Raw genomic sequence first — 27,742 nt, 5'->3', positions numbered from 1 at the left:
TTTTATCTCAAAATCAGTTCGGCTTTTTAAATAATACATGCACCACTGATGCCATGTTTTCTGTATTACATGAGGTTTATCAAGCACTGAACAATAATCTTCACACTGCCACCATTTTTTGTGACTACGCCAAAGCTTTTGATTGTGTAAATCACAACATTTTGATAAAAAAACTAAATCTCTGCGGAATTCGAGGTATTTCTTTGAATTGGTTCCAATCTTACTTGGATGCTAGGAAACAACTGGTTAGAGCAAATGATACAGACTCTAGTCTCAAAAACATTGTATGTGGGGTACCTCAAGGATCAGTATTAAGTCCTCTACTTTTCCTTATCTTTATTAATGACATCACTAGTTTAAAAATCGGTGGAAAAATCTTTCTTTTTGCTGATGATACCAGTATCACTTGCAGCAACTCAAATATTGCAACTTTTTATGCTACTATAACTTCTGATATACTTACAATAAAAACCTGGTCTGACTTTAATTTACTCTCGTCTAACGTAGATAAAACAGTAGCATTATCTTATAAAGGAGCTCTCCAACCCTTACCTCTTAATAACAGCCAGATCAGTACTGTTGATTCTGTAAAATTTCTTGGTATTTTTTTAGACAGAAACCCTAAATGGTTCCTCCATATTAATTTGTTAAGGAAGAAACTATCTTTAATTAGAAACAATTAAGAAACAATTTAGCATCTTCCAAAATAACATATTTTTCTTTGTTCGAGTCACATCTTCGTAATGGTCTTCCTTTTTGGGGTTCTGGTACAGCTGCCCAATTCGATGTTATTTTCAAATTACAAAAAAGAGCAATAAGATATCGGTTTGGCCTCAGAAGAACAACACATTGTAGAAGCTACTTCAAGGATCACAGAATTTTAACCCTTCCATCTTTATATATTTCAGAAACTGTTTGCTTAATTCGTAAACATCTACATGTCTTTCCACCAAGACCTAATCATGACTACTTCACGAGAAATTCTACCTTTGACGTCTATTTACCGAGCCCGTCATCTGAGTTAGTAAAGAAATCTATATTATATTTCGCAAAAAAACTTTACAACCATCTCCCTCTACAACTTAAATCTGCAGCATCTTTCCCCAAATTCCGTAAACTGACAACTACCTATCCGAAAGACCATATTATTCAGTAGAAGATTTTCTTAATCAATAACTGAGAAATTACAGTACCCTTTGCACAAGTAGTATTTTTATTATTATTTTTAATCTGTATTTGGGTGTCATATGCAGCAGCTTAACTTTTAAACTTAATTACTAGGTAGACTATGTAATTTGCAATTTATTTAAATTTTTAAATTTTGCAATTGATTAGCTGTTTAACTTCATTATTTTTATTTTTTTAATTTATACTGACGATTTATGTAATTTTAGTAAATTGAATTGTTATTGTTTTGTTTTCTTGATTTTTTTGTAAGCTTTGTCGATAAAATTGTACAATTTTTCATGACAATAAAGCATATTTCTATTCTATTCTATTCTACACTGTACACATATACACATAATACATAAAGGTTCAAACTTTATTCGATAAATATAAATAGCAGACATATATTATTTAACTTATTCAACTTATATTTTTAAAAATCTTTAATTATTTTCTCTAAGTTCTGAAACTTCCTTTTCACATTTTAATAGCTCTACCGTCTTTTCCCAAACACCATCTACCAGTGCAGTGTCATTTGCGACAGCATATCTCGCAATCTTCTGGCATTCTTCAAAATGACAACCAGAATATTTTTCCAAACCTTGTTCTAAAGCAGTATGAAGAGTAGTTTGAGCTCCTTGTTCCGCTGTCTGAATAAAAGAAATATATATTAATTATTTGCTAGAACATGTAATTTGTTGTAGTACTTTAATGTGAATGTAGTAGTTTTAAGTTATAACCTATTTATTCTATGTGATAGTCTCCAGGGCCTTCAAGAGTTATTGGATAGAGTAAATATGAAAGGAAGAGAAATAGGTCTAAGTGAACATCAATGGTGAATTGATTCACTCCATAGTCTTTATCATGCAATATTTTTCTGTCCTGCTGTATGACTGTGAAAGTTGGACAATGGGCTATAAAAAAGAAAAAAGAAATGATGCGATTGAGATGTGTGTTGGATTTTCAATAATTTATTTATTTCCGCGAGGAAGCCAAACATTTCCAACTCTATTTTGCTTTCTATCGCGATATAAAGAGAGGTTTGCTTAATGAGTGCAAAAACTGAAGCTTTGTGTTGGTGAAAAAGGCAAAGAAGTCAGTTCATCGACAACCCACGGCTAAGCTAGTTTTTTTGATGTTTTAAAAACTAGCTTGTAAGGTTTTTTTTTGTATATTTATGGATTTCCACGCAATTGTTGGTGCTAACTGCGTCGAGGGCCCTCTGAAGACCAGATGAAGGCCTAAAACGGTAAGTGGACCTATTTGCGACTCGTGTACCTTTATTTTATTCTTTTTTGCTCAAGATTAAATTTTTTATAGACTTTATAGACTCAAATCGACTTTATAAAACAAAGAACCATCCCCTACCTTAAGAGCTGAACATCAAAGATCGTACATTATTTGGTCACTTCGACCGTGGATGTAGTTTTTTTGACGTTTTTTGATTGTCGGTTTTTTAAATGATTTCAACTTTATTGTTTTAATAATTAATTAATGTCAGTTCGTTGGCCTTGAATAAAGTTCAGGTATTCAATAGTACACAGAATTTTATGAGTTTCAAATTTTAAAGTCACTTTGCGGCGCTTAATAAGTATTCTGGTGTTTTTTTTTTGATAAACTTATGAATTTTAATTTTTTTGGACATTAAACCTGTAAATATTGTCTATTTTAAATTTATTTATCGTTAAAATTTGATTGCCTCTATGCCAGTGGCAGTTTGATGAGGGGACGTTGATTAGTATTTTGAATTTGGATTAGGTTAAATAAATTTTTTAATTTACTTTCTCCACAATGGCTGACAAATTTAAAAAATATACCCTTCAAAGGAGAATGGCAATGAAAGATTTAGACACGTTATTGCGTTTATCCAATTCTACTGTTACTGAGGTACATTACTCGGTAACCCAGAATTAGATGATGTTTTGGAGAGTTTTAATAAGAATCATCAAAACATTAATTACAAATCTTCTGAACTCTGAACCTACGGATGCTCAATTAGATTCTGAGGACATTATTCGTTCCCAATTTTTTAATGATTATTATCAAATCAAGGCTACTTTCGCAGATCTCTGTGAGGATGATCATGATGGCAATAATCAAAAGAATGAACAAAATAACGTTGCTTCTAATGTGGTACAATCTCCTAGTAATGTTCACTTGCCCCATTTAGAATTTCATTCCAGACGCTTCAAGTTGCTTTTCTGAGTGTGCTGAAATGCTTGATAAGGAGCGTACGGTAACCTTGGCTTGTGTTAATGATGATCATTTTCTTGAGAATCTACTGAATGACATTTCAGATTTCTCGTTTATACGACGACTTATAGCTTGGATCTTGAGGTTTGCTGGAATTCAAAATTCCCCAATGAGAAGAGAGAAGGTTCCTTAAGTTCAAAGGAACTTTATGATTCGTTGATTATGCTAGTTAAAAATAAGCACTATCGATATTTTAAAAAGGAGTTCAATGGAAATGTTTTTTCCAAACCTTTTCTTAAATTGTCATGGCAGGCACAATGTTGGCAGTCGCCTTAGATATTTACCTGTTTCGATTGATAAAAAATTCCCTAGCATCATACCTCGAGAAGGTTGATTAACTTATTTACTGATTGATTATTACCCTAAACGGTACTGTCATTCTGGGCCGCGTACAGTTAGTTTTTGCTTGCAAAATGTATGCAATGTTGGATGCACAATCCAAAAAATTACCAACCTCCAATTTGTAACTTACCCCTAGTTAGAATTTCCCAGGTTAAACCCTTTCTGAATTCAGCTATGGATTCTGGTGGACCGTTTAATGTGATGAATCGCTATTGAGGAGCTAAATCTTGTAAGGTGTATCTTTGCCTCTTTGTTTGCATAGCCACCAAAGCTCTTCATTTAGAGTTAGTGATTTATCTAGTGAGACTTTCCTTTCGGATTTGCAGCGTTTTTCCTTTCGGCTTTGCAGAGTTTCATAGCTCGTCGAGGTAGGGTTGATAATCTATATTCTGATCGTGGCAGTAATTTTGTTGGCGCTGCTAAATACCTTAACCGCATGAAAAATGCTGCTTCAAATGACCATATTTCCTTCCATTTTAATGCTGCATCTGCTGCCCACTTTGGCAGATTATGGGAGGCAGCAATAAAGGCAGTAAAGACGCACCTACTTCGCGTTATAGGAGATCAAATCTTGTCATATGAGGAACTAAACACGATTGTAATTCAGATTGAATCGTATCTTAATTTTAGGCCCTTGATTCCTATGAGTTCTGATCCTAACGATTTGTCAGTTCTAACGCCGGGTAATTTTTTAAACCTAAAACCACTTTCGGCTGTGTTTGAACCTCGGGATGGAGCATATCTTCCTTCATCTCATTTGATGACAGGGAGGTTAATAAATCAGTGTTGTTCTGAAGCTATTTTCTTATGGCATTTTTGTAATCAATTACTTTTAATGGGAAATAAGCCACAATTTTACCAAAAAATTGATTTTATTAACGTTTCGACGCCCAAGACGGGTGTCGTTGTCAAAATACCGACAACGACACCCGACTTGGGCGTCGAAACATTAATAAAATCATTTTTTTTTGGTAAAATTGTGGCTTATTTCCCATTAAAAGTAATTGATTAATAAATTAAATGCATAAAACTTTTTTTGGGAGCGCTGGAGCAAAGAATATTTGCATACTTTGCATCAGCGTAGTAAATGGACTTCATCTGATCGTTTAAAACTCATCGAACTAGAAACGATGGTCCTTATAAAGGATGATAATATCCCTCCCTCGCAATGACGTTTGGGACGAATATCCCACGTCTTTCCGGGACAGGATGGAATTATAAGAGTTGCGGATGTTAAGACCACAAAGGGAATTCTTCGACGCCCCCTGGTCAAGCAGAGGCCGCTGCCTATCTTAATAATTCCTTAGTTTTTTTTATTGATTTGTTTTATTTTATATTATTAGTATTATATTGTTTCATTTTTGTTTTTTGGGATTTATTCCAAAGTGCTATGACTAAATTAAATTTTTTAGTTGTAAGTTTGTATTAGTTTAAAATGCACCATTTAAAGTTTTATGTTGGTGGGGGAGAATGTTCGATTTTCAATAATTAATTTATTAACGCGAGGAAGCAAACAGTTCCAACTCTATTTATTTTGCTTTCTATCGCGATATAAAGAGAGGCTTGCTTAATGAGTGCAAAAACTGAAACCCTGTATTAGTGAAAAAGGCAAAGAAGTCAGTTGATCGACAACCCACGGCTAAGCTAGTTTTGCCAAAGTTTTAAAGCCTAGCTTGTAAGGTTGATTTGTATATGGACTTGTACGCAATAGTTGGTGCTAACTGCAGTCGAGGTCCATCTGAAGACCAGATGAAGGGTTAAAACGGTAAGTGGACCCCTTTGCGACTCGTTTATCTTTATTATTTTATTCTTTTTTGCTCAAGATTAAATTTTTTATAGACCCGGTGTCAAATCGCCTTTATAAAACAAAGAACCGTCCTTTACGTTAAGAGCTGAACGTCAAAGATCGCACAATGTGTATATGTAGACGGATGATGAAAATTTCATGGGTAAAAAATGTTAATAATAAGGAGGTACACAATCTTAATACTAATGTGGTACTTCGGCGCATGAGTAAAAAAAAGGGAAAAATAACATAAAAAGGGGAATCCCTCTAATTGGCTGTATACCACAGCAAAAATACTGTAGAAGTAAAAAAAGACTGCGTTTTGTAGCTGGTCTGTATAAATTTTATTAAAAAATTTTCTTAAAAAGATCTAAGTTGGACAAAAACTTCACAGATTAATGAACGTTTTCAGTCTAAATTGGTCACATGACCTTTGAATAATAAATTTTTAAGCCATATTTGCTTAATCTGATGCGACAACAAGTTGATGTGAGAAGAACAAAAGACAAGAATTTGTAATCTTCTAACATCAGATTGTTGTCGCATCTTCTTCTTCTTTTTCTTAGCCTTCTATCGTCCACGTTTGGACATAGGCCTCTCCCAACTCCTTCCATCGGCCTCTATCCTAAGGAACATATTATTTCCAATTTGTTCCGGCTTCTTTTTCTTCTTAACGTGCCCTATCAAGTCCCCTTGACGTTGGCGATTAACATGGCGGAACTATCTCTGTCTCGAGCTATTCTAAATAGTTCTGCTTTCTTTATTCCTGTCCACTCCCGGATATTCTTCAACCAATAGGCCTACTTTCTACCATTTCCTCTGCGTCCTTCGATTTTACCCATCATAATAAGTTGAAGAATATAATACCGGTCTCCCATTACTACGTGTCCAAAATAGGCCATCTTTCTATCTTGATGTTATCAAGTAGCTTGCGAGCAACATTTGCTCTCTTAACTACTGCCACATTTGTCAGCATAGCCGTCCATGTTACTCTTGTTCCGGCTACTCTTTTAATATCATCAACCTACCTCATATGTAGTCTTCCTCTGGGTCGTTTACTTTCGTAAGGTCTCCAGTGTTGTATTGTTGCATTCCAACGTTGGTTTTTTGTCTAGCAGTGTGGCCTGCGAAGCTCCATTTATGTTTGACAACTTTTGTTGTTATGTCCCCGACTTTTGTTTTTGATCTTACCCAGTCGTTCCTCTTTTTATCTGACAGTCGTATACCTAACATTGCTCTTTCCATTGCTGTTGTGCCTAGTTTATTCATGTTTGCCTTGGTTAGGGTCCAGGTTTGACACCCATATATCATGATAGGAAGGATGCACTGGTTGAACACTTTGCTCCTCAAGTATTGGGGTATTTTGCGGTTCTTAAGGATCCAACTAAGTTTTCCAAATACTGCCCATGCTAGTCTTGCTCTCCTAGTAATTTTCGCATTTTGGTTCTCTTTGTCAAGTTTCAGGATTTGACCTAGGTAGATATATAACTTTACTACTAAATGTGATGTAAAAGCTTTTAACCAAGATATTAACAAACATATTAACAATTAAATTAGATGGATACCAGACAAGAGAAAAAGCCGGATTTAGAAAAAACTTCAGTACAAGTGACCACCTTTTAACGATGAAGATATTAATCGAAAAAGCTAACGAATATCATACACCACTATACATGGCATTTATTGATTTCGAAAAATCATTTGGTAGTGTGGAACACTGGGCAGTAAAGAATTCCCTACAGAACAGCAGAATAGACTACAGATATACCGACTTAATTACAAATGTATATAATAAGGCAACAACAACTATTAAGCTAATGAAACAAACGGAGCCTATTAAAATAAACCGAGGAGTAAGACAAGGAGATACCATCTCGCCCAATCTATTCAACTAAGCCAGGGTTGTCCAACAGGCGGCCCGCGGGCCGCATCCGGCCCGCGAGGCTATTTTTTGTGGCCCACGTAAGATTTTCGAAAAGCATATATTTTCTTTAAATGCTGCCACTGTGAAAAAAGATTTTTTTATTTATATTTTATGGTTTAGCAGTGTTTTTACATCACAAGTACTGTACCGCGTGCCGCTTCGCGGACGTGTAACGAACACAATCGTCCTCCACCACTATGAGAACTGCACTGATTACTGCGCATCACAGTTCACGCAGGCCACACCTCCCACTGCTTACCATCCGTCGCCAGCCGCCATCGTGCCAGTGTGCTACTGACACGTAGGCTAGTCGGCTAATCTATTACGTTGCTAGTGAACAGTGAACTTGATTAATTCTTTGTCTTGATTCCTCTTATACAATAATGAGTGTAAAACCAGTAAAACGGGAAATTGATAGTGAGAACAGAATTTACAAAGAAAGTTGGGAGAGTGATTACTTGATTGCTAACAATAATGGAAAGTTGCAGTGCTTAGTGTGCATGAATGTCGTTTCAGTGCCTAAAGAATATAATGTGAGAAGACATTACACAACAGTGCATGAAAATAAGTATGCTACGTACACAAATGAAAGTCGGCGTGCCCTAGTTGCAGATTTGAAGAAAAAGCTTAAACAGCAAACTGGTATGTTCAGTAAAATATTACACTCTCAAACGCATTCTTTGCATGCATTTTATGCCGTTTCGCTTGAGCTGGCAAAGGCAAAAAAACCTTTCACTGATGGCAATTTGATAAAAAAATGTGCTGTTGAAATGGCCAAAGCTTTCGGTGATCCTAAAATGGTGGAGAAATTTGAATCAGTGCCACTTTCACATCAAACCATACAAAGAAGGATTGTTGCTATGGGTGAGCAAGTAGAAAAATCTATGCTTAGCCTGGTTAAGAAAAGTTCATATTTCTCACTTTGTTTGGATGAAAGCACTGATCAAACCGATGTTAGTCAGCTGTTAATATTTGTGCGCACTACTTTTGATGATTTTACCAGTAAAGAGGAGTTATTTGATATTTGTCCTCTTTATGGAACAACAGAAGGAAAACACATCTATGAGGCTGTGAAGAAAACAGTTGACAGAATTGGAGGCTTTGATAAATGTTCAGACATAGCAACAGACGGGACCCCATCAATGACAGGTAAAAAAATTGGATTAGTGGGTCTGCTTCGAGAGAATGGTGTCACTTGCCCAATAATTCATTGTATTATACATCAGGGAGCTTTATGTGGAAAATCAGTCAAGGAAGATCAAGTTTTCCAAACCGTGATTAAGATTATAAATATGATTAGAGGTGGAAATCCATCTCTTTTACACAGGCAACTTAAGCAGTTTTTAGTGGAAACAGAGGCTGAGTATGGAGACTTGCTAATGTACAACCATGTAAGGTGGCTGAGTGCAGGAAAGTGCATGGAACGATTTTTTGTCATAAGAAAGGAAATCCCTGCATTCCTCAACAAATACGTTTCATCTGACACAACTGAACTGGAAGAGAAGTTTAAGGATCCAGAAATCTTAAGACAGTTAGCTTTTATAACAGATCTGACTAATCATCTTAACATGTTAAACTTGAGTCTTCAAGGCAGAAACCAGACGGTTTCAGATTTGATCGGAATGATAAACGGATTCCGGAATAAGCTGAACGTGTTTAAACGTGCTTTAGAAAAGAACAACCTGACACACTTCCCTAGCTGTCTGCAAATAGCAGAAGAATTCAACGGTGAGGAAAATATTGAGTTTTCATCCTGCATTTCACAAATTGAATAAGTTATTGATGAATTCAATACAAGATTTGAAGAAATTGAAAGTCTCAAAAGCAGTGTACTACTTTATAATAACCCTCTTGGAGCAACCATTGATGATCAACCACCCAACTTACAGCTTGAGTTATGTGATCTTCAAGCAGGCATGTTCCTAATCACCAGACAAGAAAAGAGACCTGAATTTTTCAAATTACTGTCAAAGGAGAAATTCCCAAACCTGCGAGATTTTGGACTGAAAATGACGTCAATGTTCGGAAGCACATGTACATGTGAAAGTGCCTTTTCCTCCATGAAATACATAAAAAACAAAAACAGAAGCAACCTTACCGATTCTTCCTTACGTCATATTATGAGACTGTCTACAACTGAACTGGAGGTGGACATTTCTTCATTGGTGGATGAAGCCGATCGACCATAGTCCTCACACTAATTGGATACATCTTTTTCGTTGCTTTTGCAATGTTTGTCTTGATTATTGAAAAGTGTTATGAATAAATTTTCCGTTTATAAAAAAATGTAGTTGTTGAGCAATAAAAGAAATAATACACTTTTTTGTTTTAATTATTTTTATACCTCACTTTATTTTGTTATTACTTGTAACAAAATTATTATATGGCCCGCGACAACATCAAAGGTTTTAGTTTTGGCCCTTGAGGCATTGCAAGTTGAACACCCCTGAACTAAGCGCTAGAAGATGTATCCAAAGAGCTACACTGGGATGGCTTGGGTATAAAAATAAACGGGCAATATCTGAATCACTTACGATATGCTGATGGTATTGTATTAATAACAGAAAGAAGTGAAGAACTACAAAGAATGATGGAAGAACTAGATAGAGAATCGACAAAGATAGGACTGAAGATGAATTACAGTAAAACAAAAACCATGACCAATCGACAAGAAGAACTAATAATTACAGTGGCATAAACAAGAATGGAACAAGTAAATGAGTATATACAGGGTGTCCAGAAACTCTACCGACAAACGAAGACAGGAGATTCCTCAGATAATTTTAAGATATTTTAACACAATTTACCTAGTCCGAAAATCGTTCCTAAAGGAGCTAGAGCTATTTGAAGATGGCGCCTTGTAAGTAGTTTTTCTTAAATAACTCCAGAACGCTTCTATTGAGAAAAACTAAAATTGGTACACATATTTATCTTCTAGAGATAAATCGACTCCATACATTGCGAATTGCTAGTACCGGTCATAAGCGTCTGTTTTGGGTAGGGCAACAATTATTTTATAGCATAACTTTTATATCTTTAACTTTTGAGCATTTTTGACTCTGGAGTATTACATTGTGAGATATTCTACAACTAAAAGGTACTCTTGTTTTAGGTCGATAAGATACACCTTTTCTAGAAAAATCGATTTGAATTTGTTTTTATTTCCAAAAAAAGTTTCAAAAAAAAACTATTTACAAATGTGAAAACTGGTACGTTTATTTATATTTCAGAGATGAATCGATTTCATTAACTGCGAATTTCTAGTACGAGTCATATGCGTTCGTTTTGGGTAGGTCAACGGTTATCTTACCGCATAACATTTTTGTCTTTAATTTTCAAGCATTTTTGACTCTAAATTATTAAGTTATGAGGTATTCTAATACTAAAAATTACTCTTGCTTTTTTAAGTTGATAAAATACACCGTTTTTTTTTCTTAAATTTTTTTAAATTTTTATTCAAATTCAAAAAACGAAACATTTTCAATTCGATTTTTCTAGAAAACCGTGTGTCCTACGGACTTAAACCAAGAGTAACTTTTAGTACTAGAACACCTCACAATTAATAATCCGGTGTCAAAAATGCTTAAAAGTTAAAGACAAAAAAGTTATGTGATAAAATAACGGTTGCCCTACCCAAAACGGACGCCTATGATCGGTACTAGAAATTGGCAATGGATGGAATCGATTTATCTCTGAAAGATAAATATACGTACCGATTTTCGTTTTTCTATATTGAAGCGTTCCGGAGGTATTTAAGAAAAATTAATTACAAGAAGCCATCTTCAAAGAGCTCTAGCTCCTTTAGGAAGCATTTTCGGACCAGGCGAATTGAGCTAAATTGTCTTAAAATTATCTGAAGAATCTCCTGTCTTCGTTTGTCGGTAGAGTTTCTGGACACCCTGTATATCTAGGATAAATCACTAGATTAAATAAAGAAAATCAGACCGAAGAAATAAAGAGAAGAATAAGATTGGCCTGGGCATCATTCGGAAAACTGTCTTATATTCTAAAGAAGAGAAAATACCTGCAATATCTAAAAACAAGAGTCTTTAATCAATGTATACTCCCTGTTCTAATATATGGCTCTCAGACATGGACGTTTACAAAAGAAAATATGAAAAAAATAGCAAAGACAGAAAGATCCATGGAAAGACAAATGCTGAACATTAAAATATCAGACAGGAAAAGAAACGAATGGATCCGTAACAAAACAAAAGTGAAAGATGTCTCAACCCAAGTAGCAAAGTTTAAATGGAAGTTCGCCGGACACACCCTACGGCAGAAGGATGAAAGATGGACTAAGACGATTATACATTGGAGACCGTGGAACCACAAACGAAAAAGAAAAGAGGAAAGCCACAAATGCGATGGTCAGATGACCTGATGAAGTACACTGGGTCAAAATGGATGCAAATTGCCCAAGATATAGAGGCATGGAAGAAGGAATAGGAGGCCTATATCCAAGGATGGATGTTTAGAGCTGATTAGATAGATAGATAGATAAATCCCTGGACTTTTTTTTCTCTCACTGCCATTTGTAGCTATACCTCTGGGCTCATCTGTGTTTGTCATTATTTTTGTTTTTTGCATATTCATTTTTAGGCCGACGTATTGGGAGCTGCCTGCGAGTTCCTCCATCATAATTTGCAGTTCCTCGAATGAGCTCGCTATAATCACAATGTCGTCAGCGAATCTGAGGTGGTTTAGCTTGTTGCCATTTACGTTAATGCCGTAGGTTGACCAATTTGTAGTTTTGAAGACGTCTTCTAGAGCTAGGTTAAAAAGCTTTGGCGGCATTACGTATCCTTGTCTCACGCCTCTCTTAATAGGGATGGGATTTGTATTTTCGTCTAGTAAACTTACGTGCATAGAAATCGGCCCACTTAAAAAAAAGGGTCATTTTTGATATCACATATTTCCTAAAACTGTTGTTTAAGCGATATTTTAAATATGTTATAACCTGTTTCTTTAGAAATACCACTGTAATAATATTGTTGCTAAACAGGTAAATTTTCATTGTATACCGGGTGTACCAATCAAACTGTGTTTTTTCCCTCAAAGTTCGCATCACCCTGTAGAATATTCTACCATTTATAAAATACTATAATTAAAACTCAACTAGCCTCAGGTTTTCTTAATATTCTGTTTTTTGATTCATTCGTTTATGTTGGATAATAAAAAAGTAAGGTACTTTAAAAGCTAGACATGTTCTTCATCAACTCACGGTGTTTCTAAATAAGTGCGACAAACTTTAAGGGGTAGTTCTGCATGAAAAAAAAATGACAGTTGGCTATTAAGGTTCAAGTTGAAGACTCAAATTCATCCGAGATAAAATTGGGATTACAAAGGCTATCTGAAAACATCAGCGAAATATCTAATCAGATAAGTAATCTTTCCAGCAAACTACCTGCTATACAAACTGAAAAAGAGGTATCTAAAAAAAAGATAGTGTATGTCACTTCAAGCACCCAAACTGAAGGCCCTCAACATTTCCAAACCTGTCCAGAGAGAAAATCAAAAGTTTCAGAAGATAAGTGTCATTTTGTTGTTATCAGTAACTTAACCGCAGCATACACCCCTATACAAATAGTACACTACATTAAAGAGAGGCTAGGTATCAAGGATTATATTAGATGTTACGCTCTCCCTAAAGACGCCAACACAGCAACTGGTTCCTCATTCAAAATAGGCATAAAATCCAAACCATCTATCGACTTATTATTTAATAAGGAAATTTGGCCACCTGATGTCAACATTAAATGGTCTATAGAATCACCACACTCTGAACCAAAGACTTCATCTGAAGAAAATATGAATCCGAAGTACACCAGAAGCCAGGTTAGCTTGGAAAACCCAATTACCATTCCAAGCAACAACAAAAATGAAGTTGAAGACACCAATATATTTACAGACAAGCAGGCCATCACAATTTGCAAATCTCAAAAGCCTTTCCTTTCCCATATCAATTTTGTTAAGACAGATACTTTGGAACCATCCATAAATTTGGATCCTTTAACACCACCAAGAGTTAGACTAACTAATAACTCGAACAGTCGATATCTTCTTGCAAGATTAAGGGAACCGGACACCTTAAAGGCAATTAAACTACATCTTGCTTTTCTTCACGATCAGCCTGCTTCTGTATTTTACGACGGATATACCAACACCAGCGTGAAACTCTTTTTGGCTTCCGAAGGACTACCTACTAAGACTGAAGAACTTCGAAAAGTTCTTCTAGAATTTAACCATGCTATGGAATTCACTTCGGAAAGAATTATACACCTACAAAAGTCAAGGGAATGTCACCGAAGTTATTATTCCACTGGCTCTCCAAAGCGAAATTTTTAAACAAAACGACGTGTTCTGAGGGACTAGAAACCTCAAATTATTTTAGTGATGACAACTTTGGCATGGTTCTGATTAATATTCGTTCTATAAGAAATAAAACTAATGAATTATTTTTGTTTCTGGAGGAATTAGGATTTCCTCCGATAGTTGCGGTTACAGAGCACTGGCTTGAAGTTAACGAGCCTTTTTTTGTAGAAAAATATACCACAATTGCCAGGTATGATCGTCCAAGTTCGGCTCATGGAGGCACCCTGATTCTCTCTAGAAATAATGATTTTTCTCTGGTAACAGAATATGACTTTTTGTTAAGTGAATCCTTCTTTGAGTTTTCCTTAGTTTATAATAAAAATCTTAATATTTACATTATTTGCATTTATAGATCACCTGATTCTACCGTGGAACTATTTTTTCAGAACCTGCTAAATTTGTTAGATGACCTGCCTCATAAAAGCAGAAAAATTCTATGCGCTGATTTTAACATTAATTATGCTGCTGCTAGTGCTACCCAAGTGTCACTGGCAAACATATTTGAATCGTATGGTCTCTCAATGCACGTTGATTCTCCTACAAGGATTACAAAAACTACAGCTACCATAATCGATTATATTGTCTCAGATTTCTCACCCCTTGATGTCTGCTCTACAGTTATTAATGTGGGACTATCTGATCATGAAGCAGTGTATACGAAGTTTAACATCTTCAGCAAACCCTCCTCAAAAACCCGACGTTTAGGTAGGATTTTTTCCGCCCAGAATTTTCGTAAATTCCAAAATTTATGCTTAACTTCTGAGTGTCAATTTATTTCTATAGACGTGGACTATAATTTCAGTGTTTTTCTAGATAAGCTTCTCCACATCTTCAATAAGGCATTTCCTTTAATTCCTATTAGGCCAAAACATCGGAAACCTTGGGTTACGAAAGGTATTCGCATATCAGCTAAGAATATGCGTTCACTACTATACATCAAGAAATTTACTACCAATGTTGCTGTCACTGAATATATCATGAAGTACAGGACAACATATCTAAAACTTATCAGGTCAGCTAAAAAAGCCTATTATCAAAATCGTCTGGGAAGCTCTAAAAGTGTTGCAAAAGAGACTTGGTCTATAATAAACGATCTTCGAAATAAAACTCACACAGCTCAATCATCTTCCCTTCCAAATCCTGAAAGTCTAAACGACTACTTCGTTAATGTGAGTAAAAATATAACATCAACAATTTTGCCGCAACAAGATCCCATTTCCTATCTTCCTAATTCAAGACAGGTCTCGAATTCATTCTTTTTACGACCAGTCGATAACTCTGAACTTATCCAAACAATCAATTGTATCAAAAGCAAATCGTCCTGTAGTACTGATGGACTATCTATAAAAATTTTCTCTAATCTCACAGAAAATGTGTTGGAAATCCTCCTCTCACTAATTAATGATTCCTTCGAAAAAGGTAAATTTCCAGAGTGCCTAAAGACAGCCAATATTATTCCTCTTCATAAGGGTGGCGAAAAATCTGATGCCTGCAATTATAGACCTATTGCCTTACTACCGGTACTCTCCAAAATTATTGAGAGACTCATTAAAACTCGACTTATGTCCTTTATCGTTGATAACAACATTTTATCACAAAATCAGTTCGGCTTTTTAACAAATAAATGTGCCACTGATGCCATGTTTTCTGTACTACATGAGGTTTACCAAGCACTAAACAATAATCTTTATACTGCCACTGTTTTCTGCGACTATGCCAAAGCTTTTGATTGTGTAAATCACGACATCTTGATTACAAAACTAAATTTCTATGGAATTCGAGGTATTTCTTTGAATTGGTTCCAATCCTACTTGAATAATCGGAAACAACTAGTTAGAGCAAATGATACTGACTCTAGTCTCAAAAACATCGTATGTGGAGTACCACAAGGTTCAGTAATGGGTCCTATAATGTTCCTTATCATTATAAATGACATCACTAATTTAAAAATCAATGGGAAAATTTTTCTTTTTGCTGATGATACCAGTATCACTTGGAGCAACTCAACTATTGCATCTCTTCATGAAACTATAACTTCGGATCTACTGACGATAAAGACCTGGTCTGACTCTAATTTACTCTCTTTTAACGTAAATAAAACAGTAGCATTATCCTATAAAGGAGCACTTCAACCTTTGCCACTTCATAACAGCCAGATCAGTACCGTTGATTCTGTAAAATTTCTTGGTATTTTTTTAGACAGCAAACTCAAATGGTCACTTCATATCGATTCGTTAAGTAAGAAACTCGCCTCAGCTTGCTATGCAATACGATCTGTCTCAAGGGAACTCAATTTAGCATCTTCTAAAATAACATATTTTCGTTGTTCGAGTCTCATCTTCGATATGGTCTTCCTTTTTGGGGTTCTAGTACAGCTGCTCAATTTGATGTCATTTTTAGACTGCAAAAAAGAGCAATAAGATATTTGTTTGGCCTCAGAAGATCTACACATTGCAGAAGTTACTTCAGAGATCACGAAATTTTAACACTTCCATCTTTATATATTCTAGAAACGGTTTGTTTAATTCGTAAACACCTTCATGTCTTTCCATCAAGGCCCAATCATCTTTACTCCACCAGAAATTCAATCTTTGATATTTATTTACCGATTCCATCCACTGAGTTAGTAAAGAAATCTATATTATATTCCGCAAAGAAACTGTACAATCATCTTCCGTTACAACTTAAATCTGCAACATCTTTCCCTAAGTTCCGAAAAATGACAAAAGCCTATCTATCCAAAAGACCATATTATTCAATAGAAGAATTTCTTAATGAATAACTAAGAAAATTGGGTTCCATGCGAAGTAGCATAAACTTGTCAGTTCCTTATGTTGTACCTATTTTATTTTATTTGTTGTATGTTCAATTTGCAATTTATATATATTTTGCAATAAATTGTTTTTGTCTTGGCTTTTATATCTTATACTGTACATTATTAACGATTTATCTAATTTTAGTAAATTGTAGTTGTTATTTGTTATTTATATTATGTTTTTCTTTTGACTGTATGTAAGCTTTGTCCATAAAATTGTAAAAATTTTCAGTGATAATAAAGCATATTTCTATTCTATTCTATTCTTATAAACGTACGTCCGCAAATGCTTCGTTTCTGAGATACGGGATGTTGAATTTTTTCTTGCAAACTGACGATTTATTTGATTGCTTTAAAACCGGTTGAGATAGGCCAATGAAATTTAGTGGGTTTTAAGACGTAGTTATTGCACATTTTTTGACATACATATAAGAATTTAATATTCACCATTAGCGAGCATACGTGTAATAAGGCCGATCATCTTACCTGTATGCACGCCGTAAATATAAAATTCTTAATTGTATGTCAAAAATTCTGCAATAACTATCTCTTAAAACATACCAAATTTCATTTGCATATCTCAACTGGTTTTAAAGCAATAAATAAATCGTCAGTTTGTAAGAAAAAATTCAACATCGCGTATTTCGGAAACGAAACATTTGGGACATACGTTTAAAAAGCCAACTGTCATTATTTTTTATGCAGAATTACCCCTTAAAGTTTGTCGCACTTACTTAGAAACACCGTATATTGATGAAGAACATGTCTAGTTGTTAAAATACCTAACTTTTTTATTATCTAACAAAAACAAATAAATAAAAAAACAGAATGTTAAGAAAACCTGTGGCTATAGTTGGGTTTTAATTTTAGTATTTTATAAATGCTAGAATATTCCACAGGGTGATGCGAACTTTAAGAAAAAACATAGTTTGATTGGTACACCCGGTATACAATGAAAATTTACCTGTTTGGCAACAGTATTATTACAGTGCTATTGCTAAAGAATCAGGCTATACCATGTTTAAAAAGTCACTTAAATCGGCTAAGAGGTTTAGGAAATATTAGGCATCAAAAATGACCAAATTTTTAAGCGGGCCGATTTCTATGCACGTAAGTTTAGTTCTATCTCTAGAAAAAAATTTGTTATTCAAAGGTCATGTGACCAATTTCTGTGGCTAGTTTTAACTACAATGATCTATAGCCCGATGATGGTCTGCTAAGCCCGAAATCGTTCGTTAACCTGTGATGTAAGAGTTTTGTCCAACTTGGATCTTTTTAAGAAAATTTTTTAATAAAATTTATATATACCAGCTACAAAAGAAAGTCTTTTTACTTCTACAGTAAATAGAAGAATTTTCAAAGAAAGGAAAATACAATACTTGGGTTATGTGTTGAGAGCTTAAAGATATGAATTACTTCAACTCATATTGGAAGGAAACGTACAGGGCAAAATATCAGTAGCAAGAAGCCAAATTAGTGGTTAAAAGACCTATGGAGGTTAGGTTAGAAGAAGTTTCCAAAGCTACAAATGCAGTACATATTATATCGTCGGTTTGGAAGAAGAATGCTACAACTCAAAAATTGCCATTTTTGAGGTTTACCCTCTAACCAACTCTAAATGTTAAACTTTATTATGGGAAAAATTGTCAGAAATTGCACTCATGTAATTACCGCTAGATGGCGACTTATAACAGTTTGACTTTGTCAAACCCATGCATTACATTTTATGGAAGAGCGTCGCATTATAGTTGTATTTCAGTTCTTGTGGAAGTTACCACATGTTTTTTGGAAAACAGTGTTACAAGTTAAAAAAGGAACGTATTTTTTTGGGGATTTTGTATTTAATATTTAATGCAAGACAGTTACAATAATGACAGTTGGCTTTATAAACGTATGTCCGCAAATGCTTCGTTTCTGAGATACGGGATGTTGAATTTTTTCTTGCAAACTGACGATTTATTTGATTGCTTTAAAACCGGTTGAGATATGCCAATGAAATTTAGTGGGTTTTAAGACGTAGTTATTGCACATTTTTTGACATAAATATAAGAATTTAATATTCACCATTAGCGAGCATACGTGTAATAAGGCCGATCATATTACCCGTATGCACGCCGTAAATATAAAATTCTTAATTGTATGTCAAAAATTCTGCAATAACTATCTCTTAAAACATACCAAATTTCATTTGCATATCTCAACCGGTTTTAAAGCAATAAATAAATCGTCAGTTTGTAAGAAAAAATTCAACATCCCGTATTTCGGAAACGAAACATTTGGGACATACGTTTAAAAAGCCAACTGTCATTATTTTTCATGCAGAATTACCCCTTAAAGTTTGTCGCACTTACTTAGAAACACCGTGTATCGATGAAGAACATGTCTAGTTGTTAAAATACCTAACTTTTTTATTATCTAACAAAAACAAATAAATAAAAAAACAGAATGTTAAGAAAACCTGTGGCTATAGTTGGGTTTTAATTTTAGTATTTTATAAATGCTAGAATATTCCACAGGGTGATGCGAACTTTAAGAAAAAAACATAGTTTGATTGGTACACCCGGTATACAATGAAAATTTACCTGTTTGGCAACAGTATTATTACAGTGCTATTGCTAAAGAATCAGGCTATACCATGTTTAAAAAGTCACTTAAATCGGCCAACAGGTTTAGGAAATATTAGGCATCAAAAATGACCAAATTTTTAAGTGGGCCGATTTCTATGCACGTAAGTTTAGTTCTATCTCTAGAAAAAAATTTGTTATTCAAAGGTCATGTGACCAATTTCTGTGGCTAGTTTTAACTACAACGATCTATAGCCCATGATGGTCTGCTAAGCCCGAAATCGTTCGTTAACCTGTGATGTAAGAGTTTTGTCCAACTTGGATCTTTTTAAGAAAATTGTTTAATAAAATTTATATATACCAGCTACAAAAGAAAGTCTTTTTACTTCTACAGTAAATAGAAGAATCGTCAAAGAAAGGAAAATACAATACTTGGGTTATGTGTTGAGAGCTTAAAGATATGAATTACTTCAACTCATATTGGAAGGAAACGTACAGGGCAAAATATCAGTAGCAAGAAGCCAAATTAGTGGTTAAAAGACCTATGGAGGTTAGGTTAGAAGAAGTTTCCAAAGCTACAAATGCAGTACATATTATATCGTCGGTTTGGAAGAAGAACGCTACAACTCAAAAATTGCCATTTTTGAGGTTTACCCTCTAACCAACTCTAAATGTTAAACTTTATTATGGGAAAAATTGTCAGAAATTGCACTCATGTAATTACCGCTAGATGGCGACTTATAACAGTTTGACTTTGTCAAACCCATGCATTACATTTTATGAAAGAGCGTCGCATTATAGTTGTGTTTCAGTTGTTGTGGAAGTTACCACGTGTTTTTTGGAAAACAGTGTTACAAGTTAAAAAAGGGACGAATTTTTTTGGGGATTTTTTATTTAATATTTAATGCAAGACAGTTACATTTCGTCTTAGGTAAGTATTCCTTACAGGATATGTGCGTTTATATAGAATTATTATGAGCAATACAGTAACATTTCAACAAATTTTGGGAAAAAGTGTTACAAATGCTAATTACAGGTAGAAAGGTGAGAACAAGAAAGGTCTTTCTATTTATATTTAAATAGTAATAATCTAATAATGGGCTCTTTAATATTGTAAAAGATTTTACCTCTTATTTTTTACCTTACCAAAATTATAATGAAAACTAGCACATTAAAATTTTAAAACGTCGCTACTAAAAATTAGAACTTTTCGGCTTGTAACGTTCTTCTTCTAAACCAACGATATGTATAAATATTATATCTATAGTTATATATGTGAATATATCCTACCTTAAAAAACATGCGATACACTGGCATAAAAATAAGTTTACTGAATCCTGTTATTCGTCTAAATATATCAGTCTGTACTGCTCCAGGATGAAGGGAATAAACAGTAACATTTGAATTTTTTAAAATTTCCGCCAGTTTGATTGTGAATAATATATTTGCAAGTTTACTGTTTCCGTAACTAATATATGGACCTGGTGGTGGGTCATTTATATTTGCTGGTGTTAAATTAGTTTTTTTTGCCATCATAGATGATACGTTTATTACTCGGCTGGGGGCTGATTTTTTTAGTAACCCTGAAATACGAAATAACATTTAAGACAATACCTTATAGATATAGATATATTATACACATGTACCAAATGTTTTTATTGAGTATATATTTATACAGTTGAGTTCATGGATCTTTACCCATGCTTCATCATTTAAACCAAACTAAATTAGCTGGAAATTTACTCCACGCAACAGCAAGTGACAGAAAAATGATGTTTGGTGTTTCATTGATGATGACAGGGTGTTTCATTGGGAAACGGAAATACGTTAATGGTGAATAGAGGTCACCGAGCCGGTTTTAGATATACTACATTTTTTGCCCTACCGACTATTATAACCGAGTTACAGAGTGTTTTATCGATGTTGCCCATTTTTTCCTAAGCCATAACTTTAGAACCACCCCGTAAATTTTTTTGGTTTTTGGTACACATATGTCTCATTCAAAACCCAAACGACCGACATACTAATCATAAGAAAAATCCAGGTCCGGATTAACAAAAAATTATAAAGTAATTGTGACCTTAAAACAACACCCTGTATATTCAAATTTTGAAAATCTGTTTGCATATTTGAAAAGAACACAAAAAAGTAAGTTGAATGGTTTGCTTCAATTTTTCGGCCGACAATTTTATGACTTTAATTTTGCAATTATATTGAATTTTTTAAGAACTCTGACATTAAAAAGCAGATATTATTAACTTTTAGTTATAAATTATTAAAGTTAATGAATAAATACTTATTCTAAAAATAATCAATACTTATTTACCACATTGGAACAATCCAATTACTAATGACAAGAAAAATCCAGGTCCGGATTAACAAAAAAATATAAAGTAATTGTGACCTTGAAACAAGACCCTGTATATTGAAATTTTGAAAATTTGTTTGCGTATTTTAAAAGACCCTCAAAAACTGCGTTAAAGGGTGCATGTAAAATTTTTGCGCAGACAATTTAATTACGGCAATTTTGAAATAATATTGATTAATTCTGTCAAGGACACAAGAAGCTGCCAGAAAAATGAAAAATAATTCCAATGTAATTAGAAAATCGATTCAAAATCTTTTAAAACGAGCAAGGAAATGCATCGAACAAAATGGCGGACATTTTGAGGAACTGTTATAGTTCAAATATTTTTAATTTATGTTAAATTGTTGAATTGTTTAAACATTTTTTTTTCATTAGATATAGCCGTTTTTACTTTATCGTACTATATACGTAGTATAAGTATAATAGATAAAGTTATAGGATCGTGCAAAAAAATTTTTTCAGATTTCACTTTTTTTCGACGTTTTGAGTCTAAAAAGCAAATAAAAAAAACATGTCGGAAGTATGTACGTACGTACGTATGTCGCCACCGCCCAGCAAAAACTACTGGACCGATTTTGATGAAATTCGGCATGAGTAAGTTTAAGAGAATTTTGTCGAGAAACTAAGCTTTTAAAAAAAACCTCTCAAAGGGGGGCCGAAATAGGGGGGCTAATTAGGGCCCATTTTTGCAAATTTTGACCGAAATGAATCAAATTCAACTCAAAGTAAGCTCATCGATAGGTAAATAAAAATACGGAATTTGACATTTCCAAATTCAAAATGGCGGCCAACATGGCCGACCGCCCACCCGACACATTTCCCTATCTATCTAAAAACTTGTTTAAGATAAGTTTAATTTGAAAAAGTCATTATATAGCTTAAAGATGGGGCTATAAGAAGGATGTTATCGTTTTTCAGAAAAAGTTACGGGTTGCCTATATTTAAGGGGTCAAATTTTGACATAAATTTGAACTAGATTTTCTCAAAAATGGCTCCAAGGATTTTTTTTATTTTTTGATATAATTTTGATGTCGTATCAGTAAATTGAATGACATTAGTCATATATCTTAACTCCCCATAGGAGGGGAGTCATGAATTTTTTATAAAAAAAATATTCGAGTGCCCGTAACTTCCTTCTTAATAGAAACTAAAATTTGAAATTTTGCAGACATATATGGTACTTTATTATCTATTATCACAATAAATTTTTCCAAAAATATGGCTTCCGGTTGAACTGGAAATGAATAAAAAATCTTAATTTTTTTAGATATTCCCTGTACATTTTAACATATTTTGAAAGAATGCAAAATTGCCTTTCCAATGACATAAAATTCATTACTTTAGCTCAAAAACTCGAAAAGTTACGGTAAATAGAAATTTTGCTATAATCTTATGTGTGTCCTCTCTCACGCGTTCATAGCAGAGCATTATTGTAGGGCAGTCAATGAGGGTATTTGGCTCCGAATTCCATCCTACTACATTGATGTACTTCATATTTTCACAGTAAGTAGGGAATAGCTCAAGAAACAAAATCTACCCTATATACTATGGCGCTTTTATCTTGGGGCGGTTCCCACTTCTTCAAGGGGGTGGAAAATTTGTTGGTCAAAATAAGCACGGAAGTGGCTAAAGAACCTATTTCTAAGCAAAAACTGGTCTATACTTTTTTTTGAGAACTCAATACTTTTTGAGTTTTCATTGAAAAATGACACCTTTTCGGACGGATTTTTTGTGAATACCTTAAAAACTATGCATCGAACTAAAAACACTATATAAAACATTTTTTTAGATTATAAATAATAAAGAGATTCGTTCCTTCGTAAATGTTCTATTTATAATACAAAAAGAAATATGGTAGGTGAAAATAGTTTGTTTTTTGGTGCATGCTCAAATTGGTGTATTCAACTTGAAATAACAGAGGAACGGTAGGTTTTAGGTGTATAATGCTACCAACACCTTTTGTAGTGTTTGAAAAGGCCTTTAAAACCAGCACCGTTAAATGTCGGTTACTTACAAGCTAAGCGAGATATGGTGCAAAAAAATATATGACTAATGTACTTTCAGGAAAAATGAAAAGTATATACATTTAACTCCCCATCCACCATAATTTAAATGCATTGTTTTCCTTCTACAATACCTTTTAATATATATATATAGAGTTATTTCTACTTTCAAAAAGTTGAACGGGTTTAAAATGAATGGTTTTTGTAAAAAATGTGATCAAATTATAGAATTAATTTTTAAATTTTCTTAAAAATCTTCCTTTTTCTCCATGTAATTCGAAAAAATATTTCAACCCTGAGAAGTGGTGGGAACTTCCCCCATGATAAAAGCGCCATAGTATATAGGATAGACTTTGAATTAGGAGATTGGGCTACTCCCAAAATTTCATTAAAATCCATGCAGTAGAATAGAATTTGGAGATAATATCTTGTTCTTAATCTCGCGCATTGACTGGTGTAATCGAAATAGAATGAAATGCAAATATTGTAAACTATTAATTTCTCAGAAAAATGAACTAATTTGAAATGAAAGTATGACTATAATATTCTATTGATTTATGCAATAATCTACACATCTATAGTGTGTCCCCGAAATATGGCATCGAACATTTTCTCAAATGCAGGAATTAATGATGCGTAGAACCATAATAGTATATTACTTTATGAGGCGGAGAAGCATGACTTTTCTTGACGCGCCCGATATTACGCGCCGAACGAAGTGAGGCGCGTAATAGAGGGCAAGTCAAGAAAAGTCTCTTCTTTGCCGAATAAAGTATACTATTTTTTCTTCAAACGTAGCAAAATCTAGAATGCCTCAAACGACATGGGGGCTGGAGATCAAGCACGGTTGCCGAATGATATATAGAGGATTCAATAAGAAATAAGAACGATAATGCTCAAAAAATTTTAAACCCTCATGATTCGCCAACATCGGGAATGATTGCTGAAAGTTGTGCTCGACCATCAGTATCATCAACAATTACCAATGCGTATCAAGAGTCGGGAACATTTTTGCACGGTTTCAATTTTGAAAATGCCCCATTAACTAATTGTACTTTTAATATTACTATAAATAAAAATGATGTTTAATTGTTGTTAATGACATTTGTATTGTTGGTTTGTGACATATTTCATATTGTTGCCATGACAACATTTTTCCCTCCGCCGTAAAGAAATGGGAAAAAAACTGCTGCCGGCGGAGACATCAAACTTTGACAGGATCAAGTTAGATAAGTAATGTTATCATTATTTGACGTTTGAAGAAAAAATACTTTTCAGTACAGTAGGTGTTTCTAAAATATCAAAATAACGAGTAACTTTGTTATTTTTATAGAATGCCAGTATCTAGTACCATAACGATAATAGGTCGGTACGATAAAGTTCTCGGGCGGCCCTTCCGTCCAGCGTTTTTTAATTCTTTACTAAATCATTAAAATATCCCAATTCTCGCAATTCTAATTTTTAATGATGTGCATACAGCTACAAATCCAAAGAATCCATGAAGCCAGCGTAGTAAATAAGTATTAAGTATTTTTAAAATAAGTATTGATTCATTAACATTAACTTATTAAAAGTTAATAATACATACCTGGTTTTTAATCAGAGTTCTTTAAAATTTCAATATAATTTCAAAATGGATGTAATTAAATCAACGGCGAAAAAATTAAAATGAACCTTTAATCACAGTTTTTTATGCTCTTTTAAAATGCGTAGACAAATTTTCAAAATTTCAATATTCAGGGTGTTGGTTCAAGGTCACAATTACATTATATTTTTTTGTTAATCCGGACCTGGATTTTTTTTTTGTTATTAGTAATTGAGTCGTTCCAATGTGGTAAATATGTATTAATTATTTTTAAAATGAGTATTTATTCATTAACTTTAATAATTTATAACTAAAAGTTAATAATACCTGCTTTTTAATGTCAGAGTTCTTAAAAAATTCAATATAATTTCAAAATTAAAGTCATAAAATTGTCTGGCCGAAAAATTGAGGCGAACCATTAAACTTACTTTTTTGTGCTCTTTTCAAATATGCAAACAGATTTTCAAAATTTGAATATACAGGGTGTTGTTTAAGGTCACAATTACTTTATAATTTTTTGTTATTCCGGACCTGGATTTTTCTTATGGTTAGTATGTCTTTCGTTTGGGTTTTGAATGAGACATGCGTGTACCTAATATCAAAAAAATATACACGGCGGTTCTAAAGTTACGGCTTAGGAAACAAATGGGCAAAATCGATAAAACACCCTGTAACTCGGTTATAAAAGTCGGCAGGGCAAAAAATGTAGTATATCTAGAACCGCCTCGGTTACCTCTATTCACCGTTAAAGTATTTCCGTTTCCCAATGAAACACCCTGTATTATAAAATTTGACGTTATTAAATAAATAAAATGTAAATTTTTAGTATTGCTTTAAAATTTTCGTACAAAATTACAGCTACATTTGAAGTAGCTTAATATATTCTCTTGAAGAGGTATATGCAGCAGCAATTCAAAATCTCCACTACAATCAGAGTTATAGGAAGTTATATAGAGGGCCGGTCTCATACACCGTGTGCGAGTAACGAGGGGTTAAGTACTTGATAATTACAAAAATAATATTTTTTACTTGTGTTTTTTTTTTATAACTAGGAAACGATGAACTTGTAGAAAAATTACGAAAGACCTTTTTCGTTTCGAATAATCCAAAAAATCTAAAATAATATCTGCCGGGCTGAAAATTGTTTTTTAATTTTTAAAAAGAAGTTATAATAATTATTAATTTAATTATAGTCGGAACAAAATTATATCGGGCACCCCTTTTTTTATAACTGTTTTTGTATAACATACTAATATAGTATGTTAGTATAACATACTAACATACTACATTACATAATAATTTTTTATTAAGTAGTAGGCTATTGATTATGTATTTTAGAAAGGAACTACAACGTTAACGGGGTTTTATTATTTCATAGAGTCAATAGACCTCTAAATATGAAAAACCCGCGCAGTACTACCATTGAAAGGGGTGCGTTTTTGAGAAAGGAGTGAATTAGTCCCTAGGCACAGGGCGAATTAGGGTGAGTTCTATGCACTTTTGGTACAAATACGTCTACAGGAAAATTGTTCCAGATTAAATTTGCTATCGAAACATCACATATTAAAGTCAAAAATATTTTTTTTCACAAAAATATAATCAAAAGAGGAGCAAGAAAAAATCACGAACGATAGTAATTTTATTTTTTGCACCATAAATTTTTTCCACGGGGATACAGCTGCAGGCATTGCTTCACAGAAAAAAACTTCCATCCTTCCTCTTTAAAATGACGTTCGGTAGAGGTCTCCATGATTTACAGTTTTCAAAATATGATTTTTCAAAGTTCGCCACTCACATCGATTTTGGCCCATTTTCCTTGATACTTCTCAAGCATTGTTCTGTAACTTTTTGGACGTAGCTTTAGGTATAAACAATGTTACATTTAATAGGAAGAAACGTCAATTGCCTTAAAAATGGTCTTTTTAGAAGGCTTTATGACTATTTTTAAGCAAGATATGGTTGTTCAAAATTTTATACTTTTAATGATTTTTGATATACCTAATTTACGGATTATTTTTAAATTTCTCATTATAACTTTTCTTATTGTATATTTAATTATATACATTGTACAATAAAAAAGAAAGCTTATTTTCTTTACTTTAAAATTATGTATTGTAAAAAATTCTAGGACAATTTTTAAACAAGATATGCTTTTTCAAAATGTGAATACACATGTAATAGGTCCCACTAAGTTGGAACCATATGGAAAACTTTTTTATTTTTAACTTTATGAAAAAAAATTCTCTATAAAATGCTCTGCATAGTCTAAAACCTAAGATGCAATCATCAGATATAAATTTTATCAATAGTGTACGAGGTATGTTAAAAATATGAATTTCGCTCAAGAGTAAAGTACATTTATATTTCACAATATCGAAAAGTGTTATTAAGAAAACTTATTTAGAATTAAAAATTACGTTGTAGTATGCAATTATATTCTTCTAATTGAAAAAAATAAAAAAAAATTAATTTCTCAAATTACGGATACCCTTGGAAATCCTCTGGATATCTTGTTTAAAAATAGTCCTAGAATTTTTTGCAATACACCATTTTAAAGTAA

The 27,742-nt window shown here is 33.4% G+C and overlaps 1 protein-coding gene across 1 annotated transcript in view; it reads right to left on the bottom strand.

Moving 5' to 3' along the window:
• Positions 1-1,529: 1,529 nt before the first annotated feature.
• The window catches only part of LOC126885166 (retinol dehydrogenase 11-like), a 75,004-nt gene continuing 48,791 nt past the window's right edge, over positions 1,530-27,742 (bottom strand). The window contains exons 3-4 of the mRNA XM_050651587.1: positions 20,517-20,809; positions 1,530-1,817 (exon numbers count right to left, since the gene is read on the bottom strand). Coding sequence (XP_050507544.1) covers positions 1,611-1,817; positions 20,517-20,809 — 500 coding nt within the window. The 3' untranslated portion in view covers positions 1,530-1,610. The remainder of the gene's footprint in view (positions 1,818-20,516; positions 20,810-27,742) is intronic.

The sequence above is a fragment of the Diabrotica virgifera genome, chromosome 5, assembly GCF_917563875.1.
Source record: "Diabrotica virgifera virgifera chromosome 5, PGI_DIABVI_V3a".
NCBI lineage: Eukaryota > Metazoa > Arthropoda > Insecta > Coleoptera > Chrysomelidae > Diabrotica > Diabrotica virgifera.
Note: the sequence above shows the minus strand (reverse complement) of the source record. Positions and strands in the feature narration are given on the sequence as shown.